At 40.6% G+C, this 17,734-nt stretch overlaps 1 protein-coding gene across 2 annotated transcripts; it reads left to right on the plus strand.

Moving 5' to 3' along the window:
- On the plus strand, positions 5,533-17,143 carry LOC109213179. 2 transcript variants are annotated; one of them, XM_019376938.1, is made up of 9 exons: positions 5,533-5,663; positions 10,379-10,684; positions 10,763-13,308; positions 13,398-13,540; positions 13,732-15,633; positions 15,792-15,840; positions 15,927-16,171; positions 16,259-16,366; positions 16,471-17,143. In XM_019376938.1, the coding sequence occupies exons 2-9, from the start codon at positions 10,495-10,497 to the stop codon at positions 16,700-16,702; spliced, it is 5,415 nt and encodes a 1,804-aa protein (XP_019232483.1). In that variant the 5' UTR covers positions 5,533-5,663; positions 10,379-10,494; the 3' UTR covers positions 16,703-17,143. The 2 variants fall into 2 exon arrangements, with proteins under 2 accessions (XP_019232483.1, XP_019232490.1); XM_019376945.1 differs by lacking the exon at positions 5,533-5,663 and adding an exon at positions 6,213-6,309.

The raw sequence follows: 17,734 nt of genomic DNA on the forward strand, positions 1-17,734 counted from the left end.
CTTGGTTGCATCGGACTCTTCGGGAACGAAGAAAGTTTGAGGAGTTAGGAGATCCTCTTTTTCGTCTTCGGTTACCTGCTGCTCCGATTCGGTCGAGGTTGGGGGCGGTGATTGCTATTTAGCCGTCTGCTTATCTTTGGTGCTTGACTTTTTCGAGGTCAAAGGTGCTGGTACCGGTCTTCGACTGCAAACATCTCTTTTGCAGCGTGTTGTTCTCTGTAAACCATTTTGACACCATCCACTGTTGGGAATTTCATCATCTGATAAAGGGTTGAAGGTACTGCCCTCATGTTGTGTATCCATGGTCTCCCGAGAAGTGCATTATACCTCATGTCGCCTTCAATGACATGGAATTTTGTATCTTGGATGGTCCCGACCACGTTCACTGGTAGGATTATCTCCCACTTTGTTGTTTCGCTTACCATGTTGAAGCCATTTAGGACTCGGGATGCTGGTACAATATGGTCCTGAAGGCCGAGCTGCTCTATGACCCTCGATCTGATTATGTTTGTTGAGCTACCTGGATCCACTAGAACACGTTTAACTTGAATTTTATTTAACAAAATAGAAATTACCAGGGCGTCATTGTGCGGCTGAGATATGCCTTCCGCTTCCCCATCATTGAATGATAGAACGCCCTCGGGCACATAGCTCCGAGTTCGTTTCTCCGGTGATCGACCCTTGGTGCGTTTGAATACAGGCCCTTGTGGAACATCGACACCGCTAACGATCATATGAATTACGTGTTGCGGTTCTTCATGCTCATTTTTTCTGTTTGCATCTCTTTCCCTGAAGTGGTTCTTTGCTCGATCACTGAGAAATTCTCGAAGATGGCCTTCGTTGAACAACCGAGCTACCTCCTCCCTCAACTGCCTGCAATCTTCGGTTCTATGGCCATGTGTGCCATGATACTTACACATCAAGTTTGGATTCCTTTGAGAATGATCGATTTGTATAGGCTTGGGCCACCTGGTGTCTTTAATTCTTCCGATAGTTAACACAATCCCTGATGCATCTACACTAAAATTATACTCCGACAATCGAGGTGCTTCAGTGGGGTCGGTATGTCTGTCAAAACCATTCTTACTCATGAGTCCCCGAGAGTTTTGACCCCGATCATTTCTCCGATCATTCCGAGGAGCATTACGCCCTGAACCGTTGTTTCTTCGATCGACATATGGCTGATACCGTTCCTTGTTTGATCTCGATTCCCTGTCCGTATCCATCGGGGGCTTAGCTACCAATCTATTAGGATGAACCGAACTCGAGGGGGCTCCCAACTGGTCGTCCTCGACCCTGATCATTGATTGGTAACGATTATGTACGTCCGACCACGTCACAGCTGGGTACTCTATCATATTCAGCTTTAATTGTCGTGACGCGATTGAACTCCGCTCGTTCAAACCCTGCATAAAAGCCTGTACTACCCAGTCATCCGAGATCGGTGGTAATTCCATTCGCTCCATTTGAAACCGAGACACGAACTCCCTTAACATTTCGTCGTTCCTCTGCCTTATCTTAAAAACGTCTGATTTCCTTGTCGCCACCTTTATGGCCCTGGCATGTTCTTTCACGAAGGCAGCTGCTAACATAGCAAACGAATCGATAGAGTTCGGGGGCAAGTTGTGGTTAGAGTCGTCAATATGGGCTTGGCCCGTTGGGCCAGCCTAGCCCAGCCCGTGATTTAGCAGGGCTGGGCTAGAATTTTTGGAGCCCGTTTAAAAATGAGGCTTTTAAGACCGGCCCGAATAAGCCCGTGGCCCACGAGGCTTGATTGAGGCCGGCCCGGCCTGTGGGCCTAATAAAATATTTACTTAAAATATATAAAAAATAAAAAGTATACTGCCTTTAGATATGGAAAGTCAGAATTGGATCTTTACTAAGAGGAACCAAAACTTAATCTTGAGAAGTTTCAAGAGGTGATGTTGTCATGTATTGGAAGGACCATTCTAGAAAATATCCCGATCTTTCAATGATGGTGCGTGAATGTGATGTACTTAGCATTCTTATTACCATTGTACCATCGGAATCAATATTTAGCATTGGTGGCGTGTTCTTACAAAGTACAGAAGTTGCATTTATTATGAAAATGTCCAAACACTTGTTACTACTTGAAATTGGCTGCACAGGTTTTCCCGAACTCAAACTTGTAATATTTTTATGTGAATTTAAATATTATTAATTTTTAAAATTTAATTTTTTTAATATTTAACTAATTAATATTGCATATGAATTTTAGATGAAAGTGAAGATGTTAAGACAACCTTGTCACAAGCGGATTCAAATGTGTTTGATGAAGATGATGTGTTGGATATCTCATAAGCATCATGAACGTTCTCTTGAATAGTTTGTTTTAGTTTTGACTTTTAGTGAATGAAATATAGTCTTGTCTTTTACTTTTTCTTTTTAGTATTTATTGTGATATATTGGAACAATATAAAAAGCTATTAAGTTTTGCGTATTTTTTCCAATAAGATATTTTTTAACTTTTAAATAATTATCTTTTTTTAGGTCAGAACTTAAAGAAAAAATATAAAATTATATTTTTAAAAATGATGGGCCGGCCCGTGGGGGCCCGCGGCCTACATAGGGCTGGGGTGGGCTGACCATTATAAGGCCCATCAAAATAGTGGGCTAGCCCAGCCCAGCCCGTCAATTGCTAAAGCCCACGTGGGCTGGGCTGGGCTAGCCCGGGCCGGCCCATATTGACAGCTCTAGTTGTGGTACCAAATCATGGCTCCTTTCGACAAAGTTTCCCTAAAATTTTTCAACAATACTGATTCGATCTCATCATCATTCAGGTCGTTTCCTTTAATCCCGCAATATTATGAGGTAATATGTTCATTAGGGTCGGTTGTCCCGTTATATTTAGGTATATCGNGAAAATGTCCAAACACTTGTTACTACTCGTAAATTGGTTGCTACGACTTTTTACCCAAACTCAAGCTAGGTTAATTTTTTTATGTTAATTTGACTATTATTAGTTTTTAAATTTAATATTCTTAATATTTTATTAATTAATATTGCATATGAATTGTAGATGTAAATGAAAGTGAAGATGTTAAGACAATCTTGTCACAAACGGATTTAAAAGTGTGTGATGAAGATGATGTGTTGGATATCCCATAAGCATCATGACGTTCTCTTGAATAGTTTGTTTTGACTTTTGACTTTTAGTGAAAGAAATATAGTCTTGTTCTTTTACCTTTTTAGTATTTATTGTGATGTACTGGAACAGTATAAAAAGTTATTAAGTTTTGACAAAAAAATTTCAATAAGATTATTTTTTAACTTCTAAATATTTATCTTTTTTCTTAGGCTAGCACTTAAAGAAAAATAATAAAATTATATTTAAAAATGATGGGCCGGCCCGTGGGGGCCCGCGGCCTACATAGGGCTGGGGTGGGCTGACCATTATAAGGCCCATCAAAATGGTGGGCTAGCCCATATTGACAGCTCTAGTTGTGGTACCAAATCATGGCTCCTTTCGACAAAGTTTCCCTAAAATTTTTCAACAATACTGATTCGATCTCATCATCATTCAGGTCGTTTCCTTTAATCCCGCAATATTATGAGGTAATATGTTCATTAGGGTCGGTTGTCCCGTTATATTTAGGTATATCGGGCATGCGAAACTTTTTAGGAATGGGCTTCGAAGCCGCACTCTAAGGGAATGGTTTTTGTATGAACTTTTTGGCATCCAAACCTTTCAAGACCGGGGGTGCCCCCGGTATTTGATCAACACAGGAGTTATAGGTCTCAACTTTCTTATTATTATCCTCAATCTTCTTCTCTCCGGACTCGATTCTCTTGGTGAGTTCCTCGAGCATCCTCATAATTGTGGGATCAGTCCCCGAGCCATTACTGTTTGATCTTTCCGGTATCGGCTTAGTACGTCGACTGTTTTCTGGTTTGACTATACTTGGAGTTTTGTGCTGACTCTGAAGCTGAGCGATAGCAACCCGTTGAGCTTGTAGCATCTCAAATATTACTTGGAGGCTGACTCCTCCGTCTCCTAGACCTTGTGTTCCTTGGCCACCAGATCAGGCTTCCCTGCGTACACTTCTTCCGAGGTCCGCACTTAAATCCGCATCCAAAGCGATGCGCGTCCTAACATCGACTGGTTCCCCATTTGGCACTTCCATAGGGTTAACCGGTGGTACACCGACCCTTACATTGTTGTTTTCCCCATGAAATCTAAGATCCTCGTCACCATGTACGGGTGTGTTTTGCGAGTTTGACATATTTTAACCTGAAAACAAATTCTGAACAAGAACAAGTGTGAAAATAACGTGTGTTATCAGAATCAATACTGAAATAATCACTATTATCTTTAGCCCTACGGTGGGCGCCAAACTGTTTACCTCGAAAATACGAGTAACAATTAAATTTGATTTATGGGTTTAAAGATATGTGATCTAGTTCAATACTAATTAATAACCAAGAAAGCTAGCGTGTAAATGAAGGAAATAAGTAGAATCAAACCAGTATGTAAGCCAGCCTCGACCTCGAGCCAAGGTGACCTCGAGGTGAATCAAGAACAATAAAGCATGAATAATAAAGTTAAAAGACAATTCTGATGAACAATGAGCGAATAAAGTGAGAGTATATTCTTTGCCAATGATTCAATGCGTTTACAAATGATTGGGGGTCCCCTTTATATAATGGGGGAACCCTAAATAAGGTACATTTCTATTTACAATAAAGAATCTCATTGGGACAGTTGTTTAACAGCCTAGTACGGATTCGTACAAATCTATTCCGGGATTTACACCACGATCTTGGGAACGCGACAGGAGTCTTGCTCATTCTGTTACAAAATCCATAACGGTATTATCTCGAGGCTGGTCATATTAGGCTCCGATGTTCCTCGAACACTTAGTTCTTCGAGCCTCGTATTCCGTCCTCAAGCTCGAACTCGGTCCATAGTGAGTCTATTCCTCGATGCGAGCCTTCTGTTCCTTGATATGAACCCTCGAATCCACAAAATCGGGGCACCTGATTTCATCGTATACATACATCTCTTAGATTTAGAGATATTTTAGAGATTGTAATCCCATCACTTGAAACTGAATATAATATTTATCGCTATATTTCTTGTCTTGATTATTATTTTCAGGAGCGAAATTTCGTCGTTACAGTTACAATATATAACTTTCGATCCTATAAAGCTCGTTAAAGTAAGCTTAATAATGCAAAGCAAATAAGTCATTTCATGTAGACATGTACTCGTGTATTTTAATTTTAAGACAAAAAAAGCCACGTAGGAGTACTGTTTCGTGGATCATTAGTATGATACATATGTTTTGCTGATGAGAATGCTCAACTGTTGTTAGCGATGCCCGCACGTGACCTAACTTCCGTCTAAGCCTAACTTCTTCCGTTGAAGGACCAAAGTGCACCAAAATTGTAAACTTAAAAAACATAAGTTTATCCTCAATGTAACCTTTGAGGACCAAGTTAAACTAAACTATAAACTTAGAGGACTGTTGCGGCTAAAAACTCATTTCGATTACTTTATCTCTCTCTCTACGGGGCGCTTCAATTTCTCTTTCGTTCTCTCTCTCGCAGCTCTACAATTCCTATCGCCGATTCAAAACCCTAGAATTCAGATAACCGAACCGGTCGGTTGTAAGCTCCATTGGTATCAGCATCGACATCTTGTAAGTTTTTTTTAACAATTGTCTTCCATATCTTATAACGAGCCCTAATTTTCTCCATCTCTGCCGAATACACTATTTTTCATTCGATGAACTCGATTTCTTTAGGTTATTAGTTTTTGAGGTCCGGGTACAGTGTTTTAAATAGCTTGTACTATCAGCTTTGTTCTTGATTGTTGAGTAAATCTTTGCATTTTGATGCTATTTAAGTGTTTTCGGATGATACGCAGAGTTGTTTTAAAAATCGCCTTTTTGTACTTAGATGCTCTAACACACAATTTAGAAATTATGTATATTCTTTGTATTGACAGTGACGAGCAAGGTTGTGCTGAATGTGTGCAATGTGAGCGGATGATTATCACTAGTCTGTAGGTTTAGGTGAGAATTTAGTATGAAGTCTGAATTCATAACTTCTGTGATAGTTTAAAGTTTGTTACTGTATCAGAAACTCAGAAGCTACTTTTTGGATAAAATAACTGTATCACTGTAAAAGGAAAACCCCATCTACAGGGATATACAAAAGTAAAGAATCTTTCCCATTTTTTTTTACAGTGGTGGTCTTCGGGCCAAATTGCACGCATCTCGATTATTCCACAGAGTACCTGCTACCTGCTACCTGGCACCTGCAACTAGGGGTGCGGTCAGTGCGGTACAATATTTAGATATTTTGGTTCAGTATTTTCGGTATTTGGTTCTTAAAATGCTATACCAATATCATACCTAGTTAAATTCGGTATGTTTCGGCTTTTATCCTTTCGGTTTCAGTTTATTCGGTCCAATAACTTCACTTTGTTCGGCTTGAATATTAACTAGTGCATAGAGCCGTCAGTGTTGTCAAAAGCGAAAAGCTCTAAAAAGCGCTCGAGGTCTATTGGAGCTTTAAGCACAAAGCGCAACTAAAATGTGGGCTTTAGTAAAAAAAGCCGCAATGAATGAAATATTATATATTAACTAGTGCATAGAGCCATCGATGTTGTCAAAAGCGAAAAGCTCTAAAAAGCGCTCGAGGTCTATTGGAGCTTTAAGCACAAAGCGCAATTAAAATGTGGGCTTTACTTAACAACGTAATACACTTATTTGTTGATTATTATTGTTATTAAGTATTGCCTGATTCAAGATAGAACTCATGGGCAATAAGGCACACGCCTTAGTGCCTTGCTTACACTGAAGCGCAACTTAAGCGAGCGCTTGCTTAACACAAGACAATCTCATCAGGAGAAATTTTCAGCTACCTAATAGGTGTTACATGTGCCTCTGCAAGTCCGAGTCAATTAATCATTTGTTTCTTCACTGCTCAGTTACAACAGACATGTGGAACATGTTCCTAACTCCGTTTGGTCTGCATTGGTCTATGCCATGTAGTGTTAGGAAGGTTTTTGTGAGTTGGTGCTCATGGAAAGTTGATAAAACCACCAAAAGGATCTGGGCCACGGTTCCTGCTTGTATTTTGTGGTGTATATGGACCGAAAGGAATCAGAGATGCTTTGATGGGGTCTCAACTGCCAATCATTCTCTTAAAGCCAAATGTTTAGTTAATCTTTTTAGCTGGGTTAATCTTACCCCTGTTTATAACCTTGAACCCTTTTTGGAATTTATCAACTCCTTAGTCTTATGATAGATCTTTTGTTGATATTTTTGGGCTGATACTTTATGTTTCTTTGTAACATCTGCATCTTCTAGATGTCTTTGTTAATAATATTCACATACTTCATAGAAAAAAAGCGAGGTGAAGCGCGCTCCCTGAGACGCCTTAAATGAGCCTTTGACAACATTGAGAGCCATATACTGTAATTTTCTTAATTAAAGTATCCACAAATGCAAAAAAAAATATGTTCTAAGTTTACTCAACTGTTGATAAAATCTTTGTACAAAACCAGCAAGTATCAAGCCATAGAGAGAAAAAAGGTACATAAAGGAATAAATTTGTTCATTGAAAATGTTTTGTTAATTGCTGAACTTAGAGAGTATAATAAGGACTAATCCAACCTTAACCCTCAGGGGTTGGCCTGGTGGCAATTGACTTGAGCCTTGGGGTTTGCTCCCTTTCAAGGTCTCAAGTTCGAAACCCATTGGGTGCAAACAATTTCTGAGGGCCATCGGACTGGGTAAAACCTGAATTAACCGTGGTGCACTGGCGGGAAACTCCTTGCCGAGGGCCTGTGCACCCCCGGGATTAGTCGGGTTTCTTAGAGACTCGGACATCCGGTGCAAATCAAAAAAAATAAAATAAGGATTAATCCAACCTTAGAAACATTACGTTAAACTGCATGACAACCTTGCTTGGCAATCTGGAGAGTAAGAGTTAGAATCTGCAGCCTACCTTGTTCCTCCATTTTCCTAACGAAGTACATGGCCGTTACTACCAATCTCAACATGAATGTCAAAGAAAAGTTTTGCGTAACTTAGCATGTTATAATCAATAAATATGTGTATTGTGTAACTTAGTATATATTTCGGTACGGTGTCGGTATTTCGGTATTATTTCTTTAAATACCAAATATCATACCTAATACTCCCTCCGTTTCAATTTATGTGAACATGTTTGACTGGGCACGTAGTTTAAGAAAAAATGAAGACTTTTGGAATTTGTGGTACTAAACAAGTCAAAAAGGGGCGCAAAGTATTTGTGTGGTTATAAAAGCTTCTCATTAAGGATAGAATTCTAAGTTTAAGCTAAATTGTTACCAAATCTAGAAAGGAGTCATTCTTTTTGGAACGGATCAAAAAGGAAATATGTTCACATAAACTGGAACAGAGGGAGTATCATATCTTTTGGATTTAGTGGAATAAGGACCACATTTTTTTTATGAAGTAGTATTATAAACGACATCAAGAAGATGCATGGAAGCAAAATAAGTACAAAAGGAGTGAGTTTGTTAGCTCTGTTCAATGAACCTATGCAATCGCTAAAGAGCTAACAAAGTCCAAAACTACCATGTTTTTTCTTAAGGCGATATGATGGATCCCGTCTAACTGTCTTGTTAGCATGAGTAGTTTGGCTTGTCATTTGCTGACAATTCTTCCATATGGTTCAGGAGAAAACGATTACATAGATTTTGCAGCTCAAGGTGCCAGTAGCGCCAAATCGAAAAAAAAAAATCTCCACCACAGCAATATGGAAAAAATTTGTTGCCATTACCATATAGCATTACAAAGTAAATTAGTTTAATTCTTAGGAAACTTTTCGCATGTTAGGAATGTGATCCCACTGTTTTGCAGTAGGATTGAGTTGATACAAGGGTGACATAGTTGAAGAGGGCAGCAAGATGGGTCGTGGGGTCTCGATGAGGTCGTAGTGCCTTATGATAAATTTACTGGGACTACTTGGCCTTGGTAAATAAGAAAATAGCATCACAAATTACTAACTATGACTATGAGGATCAGTATTCAAGTTGACCAAAGACCTGTGCTATTTTGTAGGTGTCCTGGTGTATGCCACAAGTTAGCATTAGGGACATTGTGAGATCATGTGCACACTGTGTTCCTTGCTAAGCCAGTCAAACTAAAAGCTCATAAAACCAACATGCTAGTCCTGTTCATCGCGTGGAATTATAGATATGAGTCCAAAGGAAAGTACGCATTGACATGTATGTTAGATTGTTAGGTCCAATTTTTGATTTTCCTCTGCCGGGGGGCTGAGAGGATGTCCGTGAATCCAATACTCTCCTAATGGCCTGCCTTTGACTGTGCCCGGGGGGGGGGGGGGATTTTAATCGTGGCAGGCAAAAGCTATCTTGAAAACTCAGCAAATAACTACTATTATGCCTCAAAACCTAGACATCAATGTTAGCCATTCACTCCTTTGGGCACTTTTTGTCTTTTCGGAAAAATTATTGTGTCTCTAAAATTAGAGATTCTCTATCTCTCACACTTGACCATGTGATTATGTAGAATCCCTAACCAACAAAAGACACTCGTGTCAAACACCAGACCTGTGTAAGTGAACCAGTAACGACAAAATCTTAGTCCCAACTAATATATATCGTATGTATGGGCACTTTGCTTCATTGTGCTCTACTTTCTCTTTATTATCCATATAGCTTTCGAGAGGTTGTAGTTTTTTCAAGACAATTTTGCTCCATATATTTTTAAGGTTACATCGTCCTTTTTTAACATTTTCAATCATCATGATAGCACCAACAGGCGGTGCATTTGAAGGTCTACGTAAGATATGGCCTAATTGTTTAAGGCAACCTTCTCTATTTTTTGCCTCTCTGTGCTACTTGCATTTTTGTCAGATGTGAGCACATCATGTGAATGTTAGGTGGCCCCCAGTTTTTAGACATATTTCCACTTATTCCCCTTTGTATTGTTCACCTAGGAAGTGGAGCATTTTTCGAATGTAAATTTAGATGGTCTGTTGAGCTTGCTGTAGTCACGTGTAGATGCTTTTTAGATATCTAATCTTGATCTTTTCCAATTCTCACCTTCGTTTTTTGCTGTTTATGTCATGTCCCCTTGGTCCACCATATAGGCTGTTTCTTTGATTTGTACAAAAGGATAACATTGAGCTTCAATGCCTGCACTTGTTCCTTGTGATTTCTGTCTATGTAGTTTGTATAGATGGTGTATGGATGTAGTTCATTAATGTTGATGTTTAATTCTCACATCCATACTACCTTTTCTCAGTCTCAAATAATATCACAAAGAACCAGCCAAGTGGGACTAGCAGCATGAACTTTTCAGCTTTTAAGTAAACATTAATGATCCTTTTGCAGGAGTTTTAGGACAGACAGCTGGTATATGCTCTGAAGTATACATTGATTGTAATGCCAAATGTTAGAATAGTCAGTTGCAACATTTTACGGTCAAAGGTTCTGGACTTAAATCATCTATGCCTGGCAATGAAGTTGGAGATAGAGTTCACAAATTTTTTGCACAAGACATTTTATCACAAGTACAGCCTCATTCGCCGGTAGTGGACGTCAATTGGCCAACTTCAAGTGACAATATGTGGGCTGGAAGCCAGAGACAGACAGGTGTACTGAGTTCCAACACAAAAAATTACAATTTGCAGAACTCTGGTAATTTAACATGTTGTTTGCTCTCTATTTGCTTGCTGAATAGCTGTTTGTGTGATCTCTTACTTTTCCTGCATGCAGACACTGGGAGAGGACTAAGCAGTTATCCATTCAATGGGCAGCATGGTTTAAATTTTACACAGTCAATTCCGAGGCTTGAGTCCGCTAAAAATCAGTCACAAATCCAGCAGCCAAATTTGAATGGTTTCATGTATGGTAATCAGTTTTACCAGACAAGGCAGGGCGAAACAAACTTCCCCGCTGTGGATACTAGTTCCGATCAATGTAATATAGCCTCAGGAGGCTCACCTTTTTTTGAGTCACAGCAATGGTTGGGTCCTGAACAGCACACAAGAGCAACTGTTAGATCAGAACCTTCTGATAGTCCTGTCAGTGTTGATCTTTTTGGTGGTCAGCAAATCTCTCATCAGCAATCAAACATGCTGCATTCTTTGCAGCGGCAGCAGTCTGGGATTAGTGACATGCAGCAATTTCAACAGCAAGTTATGTTCATGAAGATGCAAGAGCTTCAGAGACAGCAGCAACTTCATCAACTAGAAGCGAGGCAACAGAATACATTAAATCAGGTTTCCTCCTGTTCTAAGGTGGCATCTGGTGTCCATTCCCCAGCATTAGTTAACGGCACTGCAAATTCTGGTACACTAAATCATTCCTGGGGAAATGAGCTTGGCAACACAAATTGGCTGCAGTGTGGTTCTCCAGTACATCAAGGGTCCTCCAGTGGAATCATTCCAACCAATAATGGCCAAGCACAACGTGTAATGGGTTTGATTCCTCAACAGAATGATCAATCTCTATATGGGGTTCCTGTTTCTAGTTCAAGACCGTCTCTAAACCATTTTTCACAAGGGGTGACAGATAAGCAAGCTGTGCAGCCAATGCCAACCTTTAATAGTTCATTTCCAGTTAATCAATATGCTCCAGTAGCAGATCAGGTCAGTGGGCAGGATGGGACTTTCATCTGTAGTCAGAGCCTCCTTGAAAATGTATATGGAGATGCTCCAAGCCAAGCTCTGTCTAATGCAGTAGATGTGGGTAACCTTCAGCAAGATGATACTATGCAAAAAGCTTCAGCTCTCCAGGACTTCTGTGGCAGACAGGATATAGCTGTTCCTTCAGAGACCTCACATGAAGAAGCTGCAGTGCGAGCTTCTTCCGCACAGAACGAGGTTGGACTAGATCCTACAGAAGAAAGAATTTTATTTGGTTCAGATGATAATATATGGGCTGCCTTTGGCAAGAGTCCTATGAGTGGTGAAGGTGGTAATCCTTTTGATGGTGCTGAATTGCTAGATGGGATTTCGTCTATCCAAGGTGGTACTTGGAGTGCTCTTATGCAGTCTGCCGTTGCAGAAACTTCTAGTAGTGATGCTGGACTACAGGAGCAGTGGACTGGTTTAAATTTTAACAGTACTGAAATTCCTTCTGGGAGACAGAATTTGACATATAACAGCGACAGACATAGAACATCTTCTGCTGAAGACAATTTCCCCCAAGCCTCATCTTTGAAATCTGTTTCTGTTCATCCCTCTGATAATATCGATATGAGAAATAGCTGTCACAATGTTCAGGGACACAGGTTTCCATTTGAGCCAGGCAAGAGTCTGCAATCGAATTCTTCTCAAAGACTTGTGCAATCATCAGACGAAGGAAATAAGTGGTCCAAGTCAGGTCAATCACAGATGTTAGAAGGTCACCAGATGGTTGAGAAGACTTCAAATCCTCTTGACAGAGAAATGATCTCAAAAAACATTTCTAGTCCTTTGACACCCGAGCTTGGTGGAGTTAGGGAACAATATAACAACTCAGCTGGTTGGAATGTTCTTGAATCAGCAGTGCCTTCTGGAGATGCAGTAAGTGTCTCAGGAGAGAAATCATTTAAATGTTCCCAAGATTACAATCAGAAGAAATTCATTCAAGGTGAAGTTGTTCATAGTGGTGCCAGGTGGAATTCTAATCCTGGCCATAATCCTACAGTTACTATGGAGCGCGCAGAATCATCTGTTGGTAGTCCCCAGGCAAACTTGGAGGTCTTTAGCTTGCATAATTCTTCCGCTATACGAAACTCAAGTACCATGAGGAGTGGCGAGGAAACCAGTCAATTTTTCCAAAATAATCATCAAGCTAGTTCTTGGAAGAATGCTGATCCACTGGTAAAATCTAGTGTCAGCAAAGGCTTGGATGTCTTACAGCATCATGTTTCTGAGGACAACCAGCTTTTGCATTCATCTCTGGATATTGGTGACAAAGAGTATAGACTGCATGAGATGGAGAACAGCGATAAACAGGAGAACTCAAATGACAGCCATCGTTCTAACTTATCCCCTCATTCTTCTGCTGGTGGTGTTGGGGAAAATGTTTTGTCAGATGACAGGGATTCAAGGTTTCTGCCAGCTGGGAAGCAGCAGTTGTCTAATCATGTTGGTCGGAGAAATTCTTGGGCTAACAAGTTTCAGTACCATCCTATGGGTAACTTGGATAAGGATGCAGATCCTTCTTATGGAATGAAACACCCTACTCATTCTCAGCCTATGTTGCGGCAGACTGCCCACCATGGCCAGTCAATGTTTGCTCAGGTTCCTAATATTCAGGCAGAATTCGAAAAGGTTTTATATCTGATTTATGATAATATAATACTGTAAAGTTCTGTAAACCTGTGGTCAGTAGTGAAAGGACAATGTTTCCTGATTTACAGGCACGTTCATCTGATGTTCTGGCCGATGGCAAAGGCTTTGGTCAGGTGCGCTCTGGCGGCAGCTTTCCTGGTGGTGGATCTAATATGTCTTCACCGTTAAATAGATCTGTTGGGCTATCACCAAATACGGCTCCACAATCTAGGTTGTCAATTCTTTATTCTGTAGCTTACTTAGTTAATCTCTTAGGTACACAGCGATAGCTTATATCTCTAATCTCTTCATAACTTTACATGGTTCTTTGGAACCATGTTGACTGTAAAATCAGCTGTACTACTCTTTTAATCTGTTCATGCTGTATAGATCTGTTGTTTTTGACTGGTTTTCTCATTGCAGTCCAAACATGCTACAGCTTCTTCAGAAGGTGGATCCATCGAGAGAGCATGGTGCAATGGCTCACTTCAGCAATTCTGAGCAGAAAGCATCATCTGAGGTGCCTGAATCCGGAAATGCTGATGGGTCTGGTGGACACCTCCGGCGAAATCAGTCTTCTGCCTCTCAAGGTTTTGGTCTTCAACTTGGTCCTCCATCACAGCAGATCTCTGTCAAAACCCATCTCTTGTCATCTGAGGGTCCTACCAGAGCTCTTAGCTCTTCACATTCAAGCCATGCTATCGTTGAGATTAGAGAAAAAAGTCAGGGGCAGATGCCCCGTCCTCATCAGGCTCAATCTTTGCCTGCCCCGTCAGACCTCCGACCACAAGAGTTGAAGCATAGTACATCTAGAGTTCCAGGAAGTACAACTAGTGAAACTACTATGCACACCATGCCTGGGAACTTCTCTTCAGCATTTGAATCAGCTTCTGTCCTTACCCACTCGAGAAATCAACTTCAAAATCCCCACATGGTTAGGGCTAGTGGGCAAGACTCCACAAATCAATCTATTAGTGTATCTTTTGATGAACATGCTCCCCATTCAACAGAAAAAGGAGATTCTGGCAGAGGACCCTTGCTGAATGGGGCTGGCAATATACCGTATGGCCCTGCTCTCTCTGGGGGCAAGTCTCAGTTAAGTAATGCCAGTGGTCCCCATGGAAGCGTCCCTACTAATCGAGTGTCAGCGAAGGAGTCAGTATCAGCCTCTCCATCTTTTTTAACTCCTGGGATATCTCTGCAGGGTGCATCTTCCAAGAAGTTCGCTAATATGCGGATGAATTTCCCACCACCACAGCACCTTTTTAGTGGTCAGTATAGCAAGGAGCCTTCCCATATTCCCCAGCCGAATCAGATGAATATTATGGAGTCATCATTATCTGCTCCAGAGAGGCAAGGTGATCAAGATGCCTATAGAGGAGGGGCTTTCATGTCTGGGCTTGGTAGTAGTTCAGTGACTTCTCTGTGTTCTGTTGAGGCAGAAGAACTGCGAGAAAAGGAGAGCACTTCTGAGCCAGCAGCTTCGGATAATGTGGACTTAGTGCAGAAAATGATTGATTCACAGGGTGGAGAATCTATTGTCAAGAATCTCCCCGAAGGATCTCCTTCAAATTCGGCCTCTATGCAGAAAGATATTGAAGCCTTTGGCCGATCACTGAAACCAAATAGCTTTCCCAATCAAAGTTACTCCTTACTAAACCAAATGTGGAGCATGAAAAACGCGGACACCGATCCATGCAATATGGCCCTCAGAAGAATGAGGGTACCAGACAGCAATGTAGCTGCACAGCAAGTTCCTTCTGCTGATTCTAGAATGCTAAGCTTCTCTGGGCAAGATGATTTGCAAAGAAGTGTGTCATTTCAACATGGAGGAAGGATGACTCCTCCGGATGTTGCATTCCGTCAGGATGAATATCAGACTGGCTCTCATAACGGTGATACTAATTCTGTCATGCCTGAGCAAACTCAGATCAGTCCACATATGGCACCATCTTGGTTCAACCGGTACGGAAGCTTCAAAAATGGGCAGATGTTACAGATGTATGATGCACACAGAGCTGCCGCCATGAAGACAGCTGAACAACCTTTCACACCTGCGAAGTCTACCAGTGGTTTGCATGCATTTAATTCTATTCAGCAAGTAATCCATGCAACTGCTGATAGAAGTCAAATTGGTAATCTTGGGCCAAGTTCAATTGCCAGCTCTGCTGCAACTGAACATTTTTCTTCTCTACAAATGTTGCCTCTGAACATTGGTCAGCAGCACCCAATCTTGAAACCCAAAAAGCGGAAACGTTCTACATCTGAACTCACTCCTTGGTACAAAGAAATTTCTCTGGATCTATGGAGCGATCAGACAATCAGGTTCTCGTTTCACAGCAACTTTTAATAGATCCCTTTCCTTTTAAGCTATTTGTCTGCTGCCGGATGTTTTCTGTTATTCCTTTTGTTGTTTTCATTTTGGTTGTTATGTTATTTCCAGCTTCATATTTATTGATGCATGTTAATTTTTTCGTTGGCAGCCTGGTGGATATAGAGTGGGCCACAGCAGTTAATAGGGTTACCGAAAAGGTATCTTGATTTGCCTACTAAAATCCTATTATTTCTACAATTTGGTTGCATTTCAGTTCTGACAGCCTATATTCTTCTAATAATAGGTTAAAGAAATTGAGTCGGTTGATGATGGGCCACCTAGGCTTAAAGCTAGAAGAAGGCTTATATTGACCACTCAGCTTATGCAGCAACTATTTTATCCTCCGCCTGCAGCAATTCTTTCTGCAGATGCTAAATCAGAGCATGAGAGTGTGGCTTACTCCATATCCAGATTGGCATTAGGGGATGCATGCAGCATGGTCTCTTGCTCGGATGGTGATACCAATATGCCTCATGATGGAAAAGAACCGTAAGTTCTAGTTATTACTTGAGATTGATTAATTGCATCTAGAAATTTGTTGCTTCAGTCCTAATATTTTGTTTGGTGTATTATTAGATTTCCTGACAAGTGCAAGGTATCTGAGAAGAAAAATTGGCATCAGTTTGCCAGAGCTATGGAAACGTTAATGGGAAGAGCGAGGAAGTTAGAAAGTGACTTTGTTAGGTAACTGGCTCATATTCGTTTATGCTTCTGTCTTTATTTGATACTAACAAAAGCAGCTTCCATCAATTTCACATGGTTCTAATTTTGCTACCACTATGGTGCAGTTTGGACAAGAGAGCGTCGGTATTGGACGTGATAGTGGAAGGACAAGATTTGGAGAAGTTCTCAGTCTTCTATCGATTTGCAAAGTTTCATGGTCGGGGGCAATTCAATGGTGCTGAGTCATCATCAACAGATGCAGCTGCACATAGCCATAAATCTTTTCTGCAAAGATATGTCACTGCGCTTCCAATGCCTAAAAATCTTCCTGATAGGGTACAATGTCTTTCATTATGATCATTAATTTAGTTAATATTTTTTCCGCGTTCTCGTCATCTATCCAGTAGCTCCCTAGGAAGTTTTGTCGCTAATTATGTACTGGCACTAGCAGCAGCATGAATAGAACCACACAAATGCAATTGCAGAAAGAACAGTCTCTAAATTGCCACCTCAAATGCAGTATAGGCAGTCCATTTTGCACGTTAGCCAATTATGACATTGTCAAGAAATGTGGTTCATTCCATGTGCATCTCTCCCGAGCTAGAGAGAGAGATGTCCATATATAGTTAGTTCAGTGTTGTGAATGTAATGGTAATTATTTAAGTCAGGTTTAGTGCACTTCAAGTTCGCATCTTCTAGGTAAATATATAATGTATAATGCCTAGGCTTATCTTAGTAGGTAAATATGAATTGTCAGCTTTTGCGAAATTAATGTTTTGGCTGTATGTACCTTTTTCATATTCCCGCTCTCTTCCCCTCCTCCCTTCCGCCCCCCCAAAAGAAAGAAGGATTTCTTTAGACCCCCATAAAATAGAACATGGTAAAACTGTTCAAATGTCAGTGGCCACGTTTTCTCTGGTCAACGCTGCTTCAGGCGATGAGTGGCAGCATGTTGAGCCAGGCTTTGATATTTACATGGTATGAGTTGGGAAGAAATTTTTGACTAGTTTGACCTAACATTTTGTTTTATGCGGTTGCTTACAGAAAGTAAAAAAACTGATGGTTAAGACGAACTGTTTTGTCCTCGGCAATTCCCAAAAAGCAAGTTTGGAATAATAACTTAAGCACTGAAGTTGCTGGGATTATCTCCGTTCATGTACTTGAGTTAGCTTTTTATGCTGCTGTTATAAAAGATATACTAACAGTTCAAAACAGATTCCTTTCAGTGAAATTTTACGTGAATGCCAATTTTGGAATCCACACTAGTCTCGTCATCAACGTATATATCTCAGGGTAGTGAAGCGTATATTCTCCCTCCCTATTAGTGGTGGCAAAATGGAAACCAGTTATAAGAACCATATTATCCACAAAGAAAATGGAGAATTAATG

Source organism: Nicotiana attenuata, chromosome 2, assembly GCF_001879085.1.
Source record: "Nicotiana attenuata strain UT chromosome 2, NIATTr2, whole genome shotgun sequence".
NCBI lineage: Eukaryota > Viridiplantae > Streptophyta > Magnoliopsida > Solanales > Solanaceae > Nicotiana > Nicotiana attenuata.

What these genes read in the sequence shown, in the direction of transcription:
- LOC109213179 (XM_019376938.1), top strand. Translation starts at nt 10,495, where the DNA reads ATGCCTGGCAATGAAGTTGGAGATAGAGTTCACAAATTTTTTGCACAA. An exon ending in AATACGGCTCCACAATCTAG is followed by an intron (nt 13,541 to 13,731) that starts GTTGTCAATTCT and finishes TTCTCATTGCAG; the next exon opens with TCCAAACATGCTACAGCTTC. An exon ending in TTAATAGGGTTACCGAAAAG is followed by an intron (nt 15,841 to 15,926) that starts GTATCTTGATTT and finishes TTCTAATAATAG; the next exon opens with GTTAAAGAAATTGAGTCGGT.